The sequence below is a fragment of the Mytilus galloprovincialis genome, chromosome 6 (assembly GCF_965363235.1).
Source record: "Mytilus galloprovincialis chromosome 6, xbMytGall1.hap1.1, whole genome shotgun sequence".
In the NCBI taxonomy this organism is placed as follows: domain Eukaryota; kingdom Metazoa; phylum Mollusca; class Bivalvia; order Mytilida; family Mytilidae; genus Mytilus; species Mytilus galloprovincialis.
This window is the reverse complement of record NC_134843.1, coordinates 58,076,059-58,094,500: the sequence shown is the minus strand read 5'-3', so window position 1 is coordinate 58,094,500 and position 18,442 is coordinate 58,076,059. Positions and strand designations below refer to the sequence as shown.

Genomic DNA, 18,442 nt, shown 5'->3' with positions numbered 1-18,442 from the left:
ACAGTATGGAGACCTGTTTTTGTTTGCGATTTTGGTGAGGGGGCTGGTGATATAGCATTGACATAAATAATTGTACAGGATATAAGCGTTTCCCTATGACAGTGAGTCAAATAAAGAATCAATTAAGACTTGTACGCTCGAAAGATGTTTGCAATGCAACAAATATAAACCAAATGTCCGTTTTACTCATTTTTTTCAATACTAAAGGTATCGATTTAATTGTTAAGTTGATGTTCTTTTTGTATGTTATTTTAGAGGAAAATGATACAAAACAATTTGGTTTGAAAGAATAACAGGGATTTGTAAACTTAAATCAATAAATATTCACTAGAGTCAAACGCGTTTTAAATGTAAACATGTTCAACATAGATGAGTTATGATTTGAATAACTCGGATATTTTCCCACCATTTCATCTGAAGAAACCAATATTTTAGTACTATGGAAACATATTTAATAGGACCCAAACGGTATAGGTTGAACACATGGCAATGATATTAGAGTAGCAAAATCGTAAGACAATATCATATAACCATTATTATCAATATACATGTATATGTTAAATTGTATCACGCAATGTTGTGATTAACATTTATTTTCAAAATATTATTCTTAAACTACATTTATCAACTGTTCAAGATTTACCACAACTAAAGAGCAATCATGATTTTTTTCCTTATGATTTTTGGAATTGTTGTCACCAGTACTGTTAACGCACATCTTAAAGAAAACAGTGAGTATATATTTATAGAAATAAGCTAAGTATTGTTTTGCACTGCGCTGGATAATATAGATAACCTTGTACATGTGTACCGACTTATAGGCTCTAGTGCTTTATATGACAAAGGGTATGATATATTGAACATTTGAATATTATAAACTGACTTAGTTAATGCTTCCAAATATCCTGTTGTCACAAAAATAAGAAAATGTGGTATAATTGCCAATTATTAAAATTTCAACCAGAGACCAAATGACGTAGAAGTCATCGTACGGCCTTCAACAATAAGCAAATCCCATACTGTAAAACAAGCTGTAAAAGACCCTCCATGACAAATGTAAATGATTAATAAACCGTGACTGTGCATTACCTGCGTGTAAACCAAGCCGCTCATTTTGGACCTGACAAATGGCACATTAGATTCAAAGCACAAGGCCGTGTTTACATTGACCTAAACTTGGTGTTGTTTTAGTGTAACTCACACGTAAACTAAACACAGTTACGTTCCCATTGATAAAACTCGATGTTTAAATCAAGTTTTATCTACATGTAGTCGTTAGTCAATGTAGGCCTTGTGTAGGTAAAGTGTACACGAAACTAGGCATTTAGAACATTAATATTACCATGTTTATTTAAGGAAGAAACGATATTTTAATAAAACTGATATTTATAACAATTATTAATAAAGTTTTTTACAGAAATATTTGAATAAAAATTCACTTAATATAAAAAAAAAAGCTTTGCGTAGCTTTTTTAACCCCTTATCAAGACTCAATACCTTATCATTGCAAAACACATAATTCATTTGAAAAGGTTTTCTGAATCGACTGGACGTACACAGAAATATTTGCCACTGGTCTTTACTCACACAACGATTCACTCATAAAAAAGTGTTAGGTAAATGTGTTGTTTGTCTAGTATCTCAGATCCGTGAAAATACACTTTAAAATAAAAACAAATTAACACAACATTACCCCTCCCTTTGCCAAACACTCATAAGAGAAGAAATACAATTCGAAACAAACTGAAAAGATAGAAATGTAGTGATCCTTAACATCTCAATCCTTTTTCTTCGTCTGTAAGAACGCTGTTGCAGCCTACATTTTCTAATGCGTAATCGAGACATCTTTAGTACCTTTAAACTACTGCCAATCAGCAAAATGGCTTTCATAAAGGTGCAGCAACTTAACTTCAAAGTTTCATAAAGGAAAAACCACTCAACTTCAAAAAGGGGGGTGGGATATTTTTTTTGTGAGTCAGAATTTAATCGTTTTTTTTTTAATGCTGGAAATTGAATATTTTTTGTCAATATTTAACACTATAATGTATGGGGAAACTCTGGATTCAGAATATTTTTCTATCATCTATATGACCAGAATATTTCTAATTTTTTTTTATCAAATTGGGGATCAGAATATTTTTCAAGGAAAAATCCATCCCCCCTTTTTGAAGTCAAATGATCGTTTCCGAAATGCTAGAAAAGTTGTCCGAAAAAATTGCATTCGGTTCTACGTAACGAACATTTAAATGACATATAGTTTACAAGTGTGAACAAATCTTATGTACAGGTAACTAAAAAAGGTGTATAGATGTGAACAAATTTAATGTGAAACTAGTATACATTACACTAAACTAATTGCAAACATGTTTACTGTACATGGCGTTTGGTGTGAACACGGCCTTAGTCTCACAGTAATTAGGTCATATACAGTTTTAAGTTATACCTTGTTGCACACGTACGGTAAACTAAGGCCGTGTTCACACCAAACGCCGTGTATAGTAAACATGTTTACAATTAGTTTTTTGTAATGGACACTGGTTTCACATTAAATTTGTTCACATCTTTACACCTTGTTTAACTACCTGTACATATTAAGATTTGATCACACTTGTAAACTATATGTCATTTAAATGTTCATTACGTAGAACCGAATTCAAAGTTTTCAGACATCTTTTCTAGCAGTAAGGGAACGACCATTTGACTTCAAAAAGGGGGATGGAGATATTCCGATCCCTAATTGGATAAAGAGATGGATAGAGATGGTTCTGAATCAAGAGTTTCCCCATACATTATAGTGTTAAATATTGAAAGAGAAAAATTTCGCGTGAAAAAAAATCTACCTCAGATAAAAAAAAAGTACACCCCCCCCCCCCTTTTTATGAAGTTAAGTGGTTGCTCCTTTATGAAAGCCATTTTGATGATTTGCAGAAGTTCAAATATACTTAAGATGTCTCGATTTCGCATTAGAAAAGGTAGGCTGCTGCAGCGCGCTTACAGACAAAAAAAAGGATTGAGCTATTAGGGATCACTACATTTGTATCTTTTCTGTTTGTTTCAAATGCTATTTCTTCTCCAAGCTAGGAGTCTTTGGCAAAGGGAGAGGTAAATGTTTTTTTTATATTTTAAGTGTAATTTAACGGATCAAAGATACTAGAAAAACTTGCCTCACACTTTTTTTTAGTAATGCATTTATGCGTGAATCGTTGTTTGAGTAAAGACCAGTAGTGAATATTTCTGTGTACGTCAAGTCGATTCGGGAAGACCTTACCAAATGAATTAGGCAGCAACTATTTTATTTTGGGGGTGGGGCGTGGGGGGGGGGCTATGTTTTATTTAATGACAAATGTTTTGGTGACAGGTCGAAAACAATGTTTTCCTTTCAATTTTAGCATTACATATAGTGGCAGCTGAGGGTGTAACACACATTTTTTTTCAGGGTCAAAAACATTTTTTTTCCCTCCAAAAACTGGAAACAAACTTTTTTTTGACAAATACATAGCTCCTATTCCCCTCCCCCCGCCCGAAAATCTAATGATAGCTGCCTTATGGGTTCGGCAATGGTGCTGCTTTGAGTCTTGATCAGGGGTTAATAAAGGACGTTAATTTTTTTTAAACAAATAAACATATAAATGTTAGACAACAATTTCTGTAAAGAACTTTGTTAATAATTGTTAAAACTATCAATTTTATTCAAAAATAGTTTCCTCCTTAAATATAAACACAGTTAAACTAATGTCCTAAATGCCTAGTTTTGTGTACACTTAACCTACACAAGGCCTACATTGACTATCGACTGTGTGTAGACAAAACATGATTTAAACTACATGTTTTATCAATGGGGACGCAATTGTGTTTAGTGTACGTGTGAGTTACACTAACACAAAACCGAATTTAGGTCAATGTGAACACGGCCTATGATTATAACAAAACAATAATGAGTTGACGAATAGAAGTAGTCACAATAGCTAAAACCGTTAGTATAATTGACAACTTTCTTTGTTCTCGTACTGAATATGCCTGAACTAGTAGCCACTTAACGTTAAGCATGCAACATTTAATACATGCCCTTTATATTAGCCTTATAACAAGTTGTAAGTGTCCTTCATACATGGTTCACTCGTCTCTTTTATCAAAATTTCTGTTGACATTATTCAGCCAGTTTTTTTAGATACGTAATGTTTGGTAGAGTATCACTTGTACTCCCTTTTTCAAAATTCTATGTCTGAAACCGCCTTCCTTGAAAAATACTGTTATGAGGAGAGACATCATGGGAAATACAATCTTTTAATATAGTCATGTATATATTATGATAAATATATATTTTGTATTTTGCGAAGAACAAATCATTCTACCTGGAAGTAATTTTGACTCGGTTCTGTCGTCTGTATTTTAAAGTTACCTGTTCTAACTTATGAAATGAGTAAAACATGATACATGTATGTTAACAGCTGCACCCAAGAAGGCAGCTATATATTTCTAGTCAAGAAACGTCATACATGTAGGTCTATGGTTGTTGTTTTAAGATTCGTTATTCTATATAAACTATAATGTTTCATAGTTTTTGCCCTGTAAATATCTTTTTTTACATTTTTTTGTTGTCGAGTCTAATTGACGTACACCCAAATCTCATTTCATCTACTTTTACGGTTCCGAAGACAAAATACCCACTTTTCCGACGTCCTTTTCCCTAAGGGATGACTGAATAAATACCCAGCCTTGTCATGTCGGAATGTTGACATTAAATCTGATGTCTTTTGTAAAAAGCGTGCTTCGCTCTTCCCACGTGTAAAAACCCTTGCAATAACTAGCTGAATGCCCTAGCTGGGTGATATAGTGCAATGCAAATTCCCCTGTATGGTGATTATACCTGTATAGATGGATAATCCTTCTTTAGAGGGATAACATTATCCCTCTATAGAGGGGTATTTCAGTTTACACTGGATTTTAAGCAAATTAGGACAGAATGGCATTTTCTAGTTATATTGGCTATAATCTCTAGCATTATATGCATCAACATATGGACTTTTCTAAAAATTGGGATGACCAGTTTTCTGCTAAAGTGACAAAACTTGCAATTTATTGTATACCTATCTGAACACCTGAACAACAACAAAAGGAATAGTTGACCTTTAAATTTCATGTTAAATCTAACAATAGAAATTATGTTAAGGGAGGCATAAGTGAGTGAAATTTACCTGATCATCACAGCTCTCAATCATGGTGAACAATAGATTGTATATTTAGTCAGATAAGCAACAAACTGGGCATGTGCAAATTTAATTAAGTACATCAATTAGTGCATCAACTGTTGTAGGTTACTGCCATAATAAGTAGAAAATGCCATTCTGCCCTATTTTGATTTAAATCAAGTCTAAACAAAAATACCCCTCTATAAGGATTCATCTTTACAGGTATAATCATCATATAGAGGGTTTGTTCCCAACCTGTTAAAACATACCCTTATTTTCTAGTGGCAGTCCAAATTATTCAACCCTCATCACGTGCTCATTCTGAACATCAGTGAAGTATTTTGCTACTGGAATTTAAACTACAAAGCTATCAATTACACGTGTTTTGTATATTTCAAAGGATACGTAGAAAACGAAATATAGCAGTTCAAGTTTTCCATCCGTCATACTCGTTCTGAACATGCGTGAAGTATTTGCTACTGGGTTTTAATCAAACAACTATCAATCAATCAATCTGACGCATTTTTATATATTACAAAAGGGTACGTGTAAAAAAATAATCAAGTTGAACGCAAAGACATATAAAGCATAAACAATACTTTTAGAAAAAACGTGTGAATTAGTCAAGATCATATGCTACATTGGTGTAGGAATGTTACTCAAAAGCGTATTCATGATTAGTTCACTCTTACTTATCTTCATTTGGCAAAACCTTTGTCTAGCCGTTTAGACCTTTTTTTATTCGAACATCACTGATGAGTCTTTTGGAGACACCCCTTTTTTGTTCATTTTTTTTTTATCTCGGTATCTATGCTCAGTTCGTTAATACGGCTTACCTAACTAATAAATTTATATGCCTACATGTGCCTACACTTTTAAAATTATTTTCAACCATAGTTAACTAGAATATATAACTATGGTCATATAAACTTCTCTGATCCGGAAGTTAAAAAAAATGCTTAAAAGATCGGTCAACAAGATGTAATGGCGTACAAATGCCATCTTGTTGCATCTAAAAAAATTCAAAACTCTAAGAGGGGTCTTTTGATAGTAGGTTCTACTGCAAACGTCTGCAACTGCTCAACATGACTTTTTGTCCTCATTTTCCAGCTCCGTAGAAATCAAATGTCCCGAGGGTATATCTTTAAACATGCACTGTTTGGTCGTTTTGAGGATTCTTAAGTGTCTTACATAAAAAATATTGACGTTGATACTTGCGTTTTAAGGTCACCTTGCGGTCTCCAACAATTAGCAAAATCCAAACTGAAAGCGATCATACTAGATTGAATTTTGAAACCATACTATGATTTTCTGATGTACACACTTAGACTTGTAGTTGGTTATTGACAATTAAAAAGCAATTATTAAACATGATATCTATTATAATTATTTAATGATTTAGGTGAATACTTCCAAAAACATCCCAGAGATTGCACCGACATAGATGTCAAGCAAGGAAATGGTGTCTATAAAATTTACCCAGAAGGCTCAGCTGACGGATTTAACGTATATTGTGAAATGAAGACGGAAAGTGTGAATGGTGGATGGACGGTAAGCTGTAAATAATTAAGATCTTAAGTTTCCTCTATAGTCATGATAGTGGGAAATATCTTGTTTTTTTTCTAATGTTTTTTTTTCTTTTTATTCCCACATGGTCTTCCCTCGTTTCTGTTGAAGTTGTCATGACCAAGTTTTTATCATTAATAGACCTCACCATGAGGTATTACCAGATGAGGCTTCATAGGATTTCATCATTCCTTTATGAAAGAGGGTCGAAAGATACCAGAGGGAAAGTCAAACTCATAAATAGAAAATAGACTGACAAAGCCATGGCTAAAAATGAAAAGGACAAACAGACAAACAATTAATAGTACACATGACACAACATAGAAAACTAAAGAATAAACAACACGAACCCCACCAAAAACTAGGGGTGATCTCAGGTGCTCCGGGAGGTAAGCAGATCCTGCTCCACATGTGGCACCAGTCGAGTTGCTTAGGTTATAACAAATCCGGTAAATAGTCTTATTCGGTAGGTCACATTCATGAAAGGGAAGGGAATTGCAGCTACAACGTAAGGAACATATCCAATATCATTTGTGAAACGGTTATTCCATAACAGTCAACCAACTCATGATGGCGTCCGTGAAATTTACGAAGAGATGATTTCGACTTTACTATTTGGAACTGTTGATTTAATAGTTTCCTTGTGAGCAACAACCCTCTATCAAGAAAAACATGATAGGAAATGCAAGCACGGGAATATCGTAAAAATTGGGAGATGTATACACCGTATGCAGGTGCTGCTGGAATGTTGCTACTTAGAAATGAAAAGTTTACAATTGGAAAGCTGAAATCATCTCTTTTGTCGTAAAGTTTTGTTTTCAATCGACCCTCATTGTCAATTGCTAGATGTCACTCAAGATATGAGACCGATTTAACTGTATCTGTTGTATCCTTTATCTCTAGTTCAATGGGATAGATGCATTGAACATAGTCACCAAATTTTAAATTATTTAACGAAAGAGCATCCTCTATATAGCGGAAAGTAGAGTTAAAGGATATTGTTAACTTCTTATTTTTCTTCCTAAGAAGTTCCAGTTTGAAGTCAGCCTCATAATAATAAAGAAACAAGTCGACAAGAAGAGGGGCACAATTTGTTCCCATTGGAATGCCGATAGTATGTTGAAAAACACGTCCTCCGAACGTAACAAATATGTTGTCAATCAAGAAATCAAGCATCTTGATAATGTCAGTTTCAGAGAATTTTTTGTTTAAATCAGAGTGATCCTTTACAAAGTAGGATTTATCCCTTCCCAAGACAAGATACTCTCTTGTTGTTTTCTGAAGATATCATGACCTTATTTGGACAAATTTAAAGTTAAATGCCTTTGAAACAAATTTCTATTATTTGCATAAATTATATCTAATTATTTCTAATACCGCAATCCCGCACTACGATCTGTGAAAACAATGCACATTTTTATGATCGTAGTACGGTCGTGTAGATCGCAGTAAGGTCGTATCACGGTCGCGTGGAGGTCTTCAAGATCGTGATGAGCGTGGCCAACTTTTAACATCTTCAAAACAATCGTAGTGCAGTCGTAGCGAAATCAGGTCGTAGTAGAAACGTAGTGAGAGCGTACTAAGTTCGTAGTAAAATCGCAAAAGTCGCTGTACCATCGTAGAGAAAGCGTATCGAAAGCGTGATTCTATTTGGAGAAACTGATCGCACAGCGACGTTATTACGACCTCACTACGACCACAACGTTCTCACCGTGACACAACGACGCTTCCACTACGACTATACTACGTTGTTCACGACCATGGTACGATTCTAGCACGCCCTTGCCATCCTAATCACGCTCTTTTTACGACCTGACTACGTTCATACTACGACCATTATTCTCATCGTCATTTTCACATAAAATATATTAAATCTCTCGATGTTTTGTTTGTCTGTATGTAATTAGGACTTCTTGACCATTTTCTAAAGGCTCAACCATGCCTCTCGTTTTTATATAGATTATACCGTTGGATTTCTCATTTGAATGGTTTTACACTAGTAATTTTAGGGGCCCTTTATAGCTTGCTGTTCGGTGTGAGCCAAGGCTCTATGCTGAAGGCCTCACCTTGGCCTATAATGGTTTACCTTTGTAAATTGTTACTTGGATGGAGAGTTGTTTCATTGGCACTCATACAAGATCTTCCTATACTAGTATCAATTGACACATCTATATCATCTCTGCTATCATTCACTAAAATGTCGTCATTTGAGCTTATGCACCAGCAATAGTTTGTAATTTAGGTTGGATAGGTCTGACCGAAATCTCTGCTTGGTCAGAATTCGTTACTATCAGAGCTCCCTCTGCCTCTACATCGACCCCTACCACCACGCGCACGTGTTCTAGTAGATTTTGATAGCATGACTGTATTTTTTCTGAGAAATCGACGTATTACATGTAATCAGAAATAGAAGGAACGGAACTATATTTATATGGAACACGATGTTGACGGTATTGCTGATACCGTAATAAGATAGCGGTATGAACGTATTATAATCGTGGTAGGAACGTGTTGTAATCGCAGTAGAAGCGTGGTGATATCGTGTTGCAATCGGATACCTCTTGGTATGGTCATAGTGAGAACATGATGAGCGTAGACAGATCTTGATAAGCGAAGTGGGGTCGCAGAACAGGCGCGTGTGAACGTGGTACAATCGTAGCGGGATCGTTGTAGAAGCGTAATGATGACGTAGTAGCATCGTGAAAGCAACGAATATGTACATTTTCATGCTGCTCATACCGCGACCTCACCAAGATCTGAATTTATTTTAGATCGCGTTGAGCGTGATGCGATCGTGGTCTAGTGATACTAGGGCTTTAAGAATGGTTATTGATAGAAACTATCTGACAAATGACAATATATACAGAAAAAGATGGTTATATCAATAAACATTAGCCATTTGTTTTTTCTCTAATTTTTGTGCTATTTTCACATTTCCTGACCGGTGTGAGAAAAATATTTCTTCTCGCTAGTAAACAAATTCTGTTCTCGGCAAATTTAATTGTGACGTTCTTGTTTTCTTCTGACTTTTCTTATTGTGACGTCATGAGAAAAGGCGACCATGCCTGATGACGTCTTATCAAAAGAACACAACTTTCCTCAAATCTAAAACCCATTAGAGAAACATGTTCCACCACTGTAACTCGTGTATTACGATATTTCTCCACTCTTAACAGTTAAATTTTAATTATTTAAAAAGCTCGTCAAGCCTCGCGCTTTAAATATTAAAATTTCTCTGTCTCGAGTGGAGAAATATCGTAATGCACTTGTTGCAGTTGTGGACACTATATGCAATCAATCATTTCCTATGAAATAGTATAATTCACAATTTTTGAAAATTATTTTTGAGAACCAGAATCTATATCCATGATAGAGACATGCATGACATTCAACATATATCTATAATCTCTGACCATGGGTTCAAATGATAGATCGCATGAACGTAATACGACCTTTCATTTGTACCCAAGGTTAAAGGTCACGAAGTGCAAACAAATAAATGAAAATGTTCATGATGATTTGAAAATTCAATCTTCTAAGATGGTAAGGTTGTCGCATGTCAAATGAAAGTCCATACAGCGTATGATATATAATTTTCCCCTGAAAAGGGATTACTGTGTTCATTGAGTGTAATTATAGATTAAATGTTGTAGAAGATAAGGTTATGAATGAAAGGATGCAATGTGTATATTTCAAAAATCAGATTAATGAGCCCAAAAATGATTCGAATGGAGTGTTAAGTACACACAATCAAACTTCATAGATAGCGGTAATATCGCATATCAAATTATCGGTAATCAAGTCTAAACCATAAATGTCATACTTCCGATCGCAAAAGTTGAGATGGATAGGGTCATTAAGTGAGAAATGCCTTTTTTTTTAAATAAGAGTGTCACATATCAATGAAAGGTCATAAAGACTTTTCTGGGAAAGCCCTTTTAATTGATTTTACCAATTATCTCTGTATTAAATTTAATACAAACAGTCTATGTGTGAAACTGGATGAATAGTTACACATTTGTTCACATAGAGAATAAAAATTAATGTTTTCGACCTGAACACATTTATTATTCAGTTTTTTATTACATGATATTGAAAGTATATATCGATCAACTTTTATACACTAAATTGAATCGTGCTTAGTCTAGTTATCAGGAGTATCAAGTCCGAGTTGATAACTAGACAAAATAAGGAACAGTCAAGAGTTCAAAAATGTTTCATATCTCGAAAATTAATCTATATGTAACATAAATATATGGTTTTTTTTTTTGCAATTGTCTTGAATTTTTGTACTTACCGTTAATTAGAAAAACAATCAAATGGAAAAAACAAATTACTATAAGTCTAAATTAATCAAGTCTTTACAGTTTTTTCTATACTGTTTGCATGTTTTTGATTTATATATTAGGTGTTTCAAAGGAGATTATATGGTAAAGTCGATTTTTACAGAGGTTGGAAAGACTATAAAAGAGGATTTGGAAGTCTGCAGAATGAGTTTTGGCTAGGTATGAATTATTCTTTTCTTAGAAATAGAATATTTATATTTTTTATCATTACATCTATATATAACGTTGGCAAAACTGTAAGATGCTCTTGCTTTGATATGTATGTAATATTTGACACTGGATCAGATACCCTAACCACCTCAATTTCTTATACCTTACATATGTGTTTTTCTTCTCTTATAACAGCAATCAACCTAATGTTCCGTTTTTATATTTTGATATAATTGGTTTTATTTTTTACCGTAATTACAGAAAAACTTTAATAACCAGTAACTTCCATTCAAACAAGGTATTGGTAAGAGCTTGTTTTGTCTTCCTTCTATGGATCATTGTTTCAAAATTTCATCATATTTTCCAGGTTCGATATGTTGCACTTTAATTTTCGCTCAATTATTTCAAGTAAATTTTGTGTGTATGTTTGCTCTTGATTTAAAGAAATCTGTGCCTGAGCCATTGTCTTACAGTATGTCAGTTGCGTACATTTTGTAGTACATGGACACTGCTCATTTAATATCAAAATAAAGGCTAGATTTAACCTCAAACTCATTGAGTGTTACTGTTGTAGGCTTTTTTAACAGAAATTCTTAATAAAAATAAAAATGAATGCATTTATTTTACAAATTTAATCACTGAATCTGTTAAAAAAAATCTTAATTATTTCAGGGATTTTGTAAAATCTATTGTCAAAATCAGGGAATTTATAAAATCACTAATTGAAAATTCAGTGGTTTTACAAAATCCCGGATTTTACAAATTCCCTGTAACATATATATTAATAAGAATATACAACTCGTCTAAACATCAACCCAACAATGTTGGATCTGTAAATTCGCTATCGCAATTTTTTTTGTTCTTCCCTCACCGGGATTCGAATCCATGCTACTGAGATATTTTGACACCAAATCGCCTGCACTGTAGCCGTCCCGCTGGACCACACGACCACCAACTCAGCCTATAGAGGGATAGACAATCAAATCACCAACAAGACAATATTTGCAAATACTTAGAAATTTCTTAATTGACATCTTTTAGCAGTAACTACCATTAAATGACGTTTTTCTTTATTTTCTAACTTCCATTATTATTTAATCTTGAAAATAAGGGTTTTAAAAAAACACCACGTGTAAAAACTAAACGTATCACACGGTATAGCTTATAACTGACTTATATAAACCCTGAAAACAAAATTTCCGAAATCCTTATCATGCAATTTGTCTATTATATCACAGGTACTTAATCAATAAATGCAAAAACCTACATCAGAGATGAAGGTTCAGTAGAACATGCTGCATGTATCTCCCTCTTAAAAGTTAAAAAAAAAAACTCGGACAACGCATTTGAAGTTGTTTCCTCTTGATTGTCTTTTTTGCTTTGTGTCATCATGCAATTGTTGACTTTTATATTAAACATTATAGTAAATAGAGAAAGACTTAAAACAGCTAACAAATATTAGCTAGACAAGATCTTCAGTTTGTCAAACATATGAAATCGGCAGTTCAACTTGACTCAATGTCGGAGTTATTGTCCTTGCAACGTTTACCCCTTATTCAAGTGTTATCAGTGAACGCTTCAATAGATATATAAAATTTATAGGCAGTATGAGTACAATGATCGAAATGTATACTCGAATATTAAAATTAGTTATTTTAAAACTAACAAATGCGTCAATCAACGCCTTATAAATGTAATTGCTCTTAGACAGTTTTTACCTCAATCAAGTTTTGAGATTGTGGCTATTATTTTGAAAGCTGTATGAAATATAAACCGGGAACGAAAAAAAATATTCATACAAGTAAAACTATATCTACAACAAGGTATTCATAACTGAATTTGTGAATCGACTCTTTATAGGAGTTGCCGTCCATAAATTATAAGTCTGACTATTTAAGCTTTTAGGGATTTCATAGGAAAAAATACTTATGGAGAGAAACAAACTGTATACAGCAAAGACATATCAGCAAGACCTGAAAGAATTTGTTAATCAACTCCTTTATCACATAGCACAAATGCATATATTAGAGAGTTTAATGTAAAAAAAACTTTATTAATTTCGTGTGGTGAATGCTTAATATTTCGCAAAATAGCTTATTGTCAAATGTTATCATTAATATTTCAATCTTTTCTGAAACGTATTTTTGTAACATTTTATTGCATTAAATCTATTACACACTCAGCATACTTTTATCTAAATACTTTACTTTTCAGGCAATGACAGACTCAATATTCTGACGTCACATGGCAAATTCGAACTGTTGATAACCATGCAGGATTTTTCCAATCAAAACCGGTATGCTATGTATGATAACTTTAAAGTAGGCGATGAGGAATCTAAATACAAGCTGACACTTAGTAGTTATAGCGGTAATGCAGGTATGTTTAGCTTCTTACACCAATGTACTATTATGCAATACTTTTAAATTTACACAAGTAAAAACTTTGTGATTTGTTAAAGGGAAAATTCGCAAAAAAATAAAAATTTGATATTATGTTCATCCTAAATAAATAAGCATATTCTCAAAATATTAAAGCTTTATTCGTCTAGATAAGTGAGTTATTAGATTTTAAAAATCGACTCTAAATTCTCGGCAAGACGCCATCTTGAAAACTAATGACCACGGATATCTAATTACCACAAAGTTCTAGTACACGGCATGACATGTCCGTTAATCAGTGTTAATATGACTTGTCAAGCTGACGGATTTTCTACCCAACCAAGTAATGGAAGCCGAAGAAGTCTACATAGTTTCCAAGATCATCAAATCAAGTAATGTTTCACTAAGATTGATAAGAATATTTAAAAAAAAATACTTTTCAAGACATCTTATTTTTTTAAGAGGGTTAAATATTCAACGTACAATGCTGAGGTCAGGTTAAAAAGCTGTAAATGACATAAGATCGTAAAATGGTTTTAGCTCGTCATTACATTTACATTTTTGGCACCGAGATACAGTATCAAGTATTATATAGGAATTATGATATAATATTGTTAAAGTAGTCTCAATAAAGTGAAAAAAAAGTCCGGAGATACGTATTATAAACTGAGATTTATCTCTTATGTAAAAGTTTTTTTAAATGCTTTTTTCTAACGTGTATTTTTAACTTATTTTGGGTTTTTACCTAACTTGACCCACGTTCAAAAACTTGTCTTCTTGTAATCAGCATGGCTTAATACCGGTAATTACCGGGGTATTGTAAATGTGACATATTCGGGTATTCTAACGGTCGACTTCCTGGCAGGCTTGTTTAATCTAATACACAATGAACAAGGTCAATGGATCACGTGCGTGATCGCGAGTGAACCAGGTGTGCACAGGTAAAATTTATAAAATATACCATACCAATATAAAACTGTCCGTGATATACGGCCTGTGTACAAAATTTTACATAATTTAAGAGTGGTTGTTAGAATACGTATAGATTATCCCAATGTTATCTAATTTCAATTTTACTTTTATTTATATTTCAGCACCTATTCTTCCGTTTTTATATATAATTGTTGGTCCCGTTATTTCTTATAAGTAATTCGTCCTGTTTATATCTTCACATATGTGACTTCATTTTCACTCTAGAAAACAGTGCTATATTTCAAAATGAATGCCGTTTTTTAATAATTGTTCATTCATTTTACATGTGAAATAAGAATATCAATTAGTAAACTTCGGACTATACAAATGCAGAATATACTGTGCAAGTTTGCTTTCGTCTAACGAGAACTGAAAATAAACTGTCATAAAAAAAAACAAGCACGCTCACATCAAAATAAAAAAAAATATGTGAGTAAAAGTTTACTGGAACAGCAAAATTAACAACCTTTGATCGCGAGTGTATTGGTAATAAATTTATGTATTTTTATAGTATAGCTCTTCCATAATCCAAATGATATCAGATCATCTATATTTTTCATAAGATTAACCCTTCCGACCTCACTTAAATGAGACTATGTGTTATAGTAGTCTCAGCTAACATATAATGCCAAACGCTAGAAGTAAAAATGTAATAAAGGTACACCTTTCATTTGCTTATAGCTTTCAAATGTCTAAATGTAAGTGTTCCCGTACATTTTTTTGCCTATTTAAGACAATTAAAATACTTTTGTAAAACTAGTTCTATTTTCCCTTTTTAAAAAACATAAATAAATCATAATAGTGTATATCATTTTATTCCGAAAACAAATTTTTAATTTCCATACTTTAACCGGTTCATTTTTTAGTTTAGTAACTTGTTTGAATTCAAATAAAATAATAGCACCAAATATTATTAAACAATTCCACTGCGATTCACTTGTATTTGTCAACACCTTGAAAATAAATTTTAAAATGTGTGTATTAAACACGACCTCCTGTCTTATAATCCACTGATCCGAATAGACAGTCACACCTGGCACGGTGTGCCCTACAGGCCAAGCTAATTATCAATCTTCAAATAACATTTTACCTTCCCAAGTATTGTCGGAGAATAATACACACATCGCATAAACCTAGTAATAGCGTAGATAGTAAAAGGTCAATAAGCGTAAACCTATATATTGTCTTAACAGTTTAAAGTTATATACTTTAATTTATTCACTTTATCAGTATGATATGGCATATATTAAAACAAAATAATAATAATAAAAATTTCTTGTGCTGTCTACAAAAATAAATCGAAATATATACGGGAAATATAGAAAAATTATCTCATGAATGTGTACAACTGCACGTCTGTGCGTTTTATTTTCTTATTATCGGATGGTTATTAGATATAGCATTAGTCATCGGCGCGTTTACGATTACGTTAAAATATGTTGAAAAACCAAGACTTTTAATGATTGTATTTTAAATCCCGGCATGCAAAAACCAGGAGAAAACGTCACGACCTACAGGAAGTAGTTAATATTTTTTCATTAATTATTGAATTTCTTCTTTATTACTGCATATATAGCGATACAACTTTGTGAATATATATAGTATGTCATAATGAACATATTTAAACCCTAAGTAAAAAATCGCGAATTTTCCCTTTAATGCTTCTTTTGTAATATAAAGGGTTTACAGTCAAATTATCCTCAAATTAAACTAAACATTTGTTAATGTTGATGTACTTGAATGGCTATAAGTTTTTCGATGACACGTATACATAGATTTTCTTTCCTACAAATTTTCCGAAATAAACGGCTTTGGAATTTTGTTTTCCAGTATGAATTGACCTATATCCAAACACCCTTCGATAGAATTTCGACAATCACACATGACGTATTCGGGACAAAAACATGATGAAAGAAAAATAAACAAACGAGCATGGAAGTCGAATAGTTGTTACTCTTTTTTATTTCTGTTATCTATCTTTTCTTTGTCTTTGTTGATATACTTTTGTGGAGCTATTGCTGCTCATCTTGCCAGTTTGGTACAAATCAGCAGATATATTTCATTTTCTTTTTCCCTTCTAAGTTGTCGTTTGACTTTTCGAAGTTTTTCATCTTTTTACCAGATTTTGCTATTCTCTCTTATACGTATGATTTGTGATTGTCCATTTGAAATCTTTTCTGAGTTGCTTGTTTATAAATTGTTATTTGGATGGAGAGTTGTCTCATTGGCACTCACACCACATCTTTCTATGTCTATATAACACAATTTAACATATATTTTGGTTTGTCCAAACCCTACTCAAGGTTGAGATAGTGGGTAGGCAGGTGTAGGTATTTTTTTTTTTTTTTTTTTAAAGAAATTGAAGTATCGGATGTTTATTAGTCTTCATGCCTATCTGATTAAAAAAATACTTCTTCAAATCAGGACAATAAAAGAATTTGAGTAGGCAGCTTTTTTCTGGGTAGGTAGGGTTTGGGCAAACAAACCTATTCTTTTTTATGGCCTCGCATACTGCTATAAGTAGAAACTTGTATCGTTTAAAAAGCAGCAAGCAAACTGACATTTTGTGCTGGATTATTCACTTTCTAATTCACAAGGTAAAAGTCCACAGCACGACATGTCACACTCTCTGGACTCATTGTTTTGACTATGAGCCGAACATTTGCTTCAACTTCTATAAACCTCTTGCTTTTCGCAGAACCAAACAAACACTAATTCCCTAATCTGGTTTTACAAACCACGATCGTTAATTTTTTTAACTAGTTTGCTTTCTGTTGCTTTATTATAGTAGATTCTTTCACAAACCATGGAGGAAGCAAATTCACGACAAAAGACCAGGATAATGATGTCAATTCCGGAAATTGTGCCGAAACATACAAAGGAGCCTGGTGGTATGCAAATTGCCATGCCTCGAATCTGAATGGACTTTATCTATTCGGAAAACATTCTACACATGCAAATGGAGTGAATTGGTATAAGTTTAAGGGTCATTATTACTCACTGAAAACCACAGCAATGATGATAAGAAGAATGAAATAAAAATCATATTTTCGTTTTGTCTGCATAAGATTTTTAATAAAAAAAAAAATAGTCCAACAGATTCTTCTTTTATGTATTGTGTCTCGTTCTCTACATCTATTTGGCTTTTTGAACATCTTCTAAAGAAAACTTTTCACGAGATTTGAGTTTATCAGAACTTTTTTTGTTGTTGAACAGAAATATTTTATGCTGTAATTTGTTATAACAAATAATTACAAATTCATAGCAGGCACCAAAACGTATCAACTCAATCTCATAATAAGTGCATATGTACACATAGTCGCTGCCGCTTAGACCATTTGAATACTTCCAATTTATATCTATACAAAACATAATGTTATTTCCATTCTAATCTATCACATTTGAGATACTGTATCAATAATCAGTGATGATTTCGCTTTACTAAGCTTCAATGGAAATATGCGTAGATACAGGTACTCATAATACATGTATGCATCGTGTAAAATTGACATAAAAAGTAAAATCACAAAAATACTGAACTCCTAACGGAAAGTCCCTTATCAAATTAATTGGGCTATTTTTTTTTGTGTTTTTTTTGTAATACAGCTCTTTAACTGTTTTTTGGTTCTTATCTTCATTGGCTTTCAAATATTCGGCTATGAGCGTTCCTGTTGAAGGTAAATCCTGAAAATACGCTTCGAATGTATTAAATTTTTTTAACTTGTTGTTTTCATTTTTATAACAATCACAATACTTTTATCAAAGTACAACTTTTCAACAAGATTAAAAATTAAATTAAAAGAAAGAAAAGTCAAACAAATAGCTTATTGGTCGTTAC

At 32.8% G+C, this 18,442-nt stretch overlaps 1 protein-coding gene across 1 annotated transcript; it reads left to right on the top strand.

The window, feature by feature from the left end:
• Positions 1-632: 632 nt before the first annotated feature.
• LOC143079964 (ficolin-1-like) lies at positions 633-17,726 on the top strand. Its single transcript, XM_076255595.1, has 5 exons — positions 633-731; positions 6,592-6,740; positions 11,164-11,260; positions 13,466-13,630; positions 17,393-17,726. Exons 1-5 carry the CDS (start codon positions 662-664, stop codon positions 17,641-17,643), a joined length of 732 nt encoding a protein of 243 aa, XP_076111710.1. The 5' UTR covers positions 633-661; the 3' UTR covers positions 17,644-17,726.
• The last annotated feature ends 716 nt before the right edge of the window (positions 17,727-18,442 follow it).

What these genes read in the sequence shown, in the direction of transcription:
- LOC143079964 (XM_076255595.1), top strand. Translation starts at nt 662, where the DNA reads ATGATTTTTTTCCTTATGATTTTTGGAATTGTTGTCACCAGTACTGTT. An exon ending in GCAGAATGAGTTTTGGCTAG is followed by an intron (nt 11,261 to 13,465) that starts GTATGAATTATT and finishes TTTACTTTTCAG; the next exon opens with GCAATGACAGACTCAATATT. An exon ending in TAGTTATAGCGGTAATGCAG is followed by an intron (nt 13,631 to 17,392) that starts GTATGTTTAGCT and finishes GCTTTATTATAG; the next exon opens with TAGATTCTTTCACAAACCAT.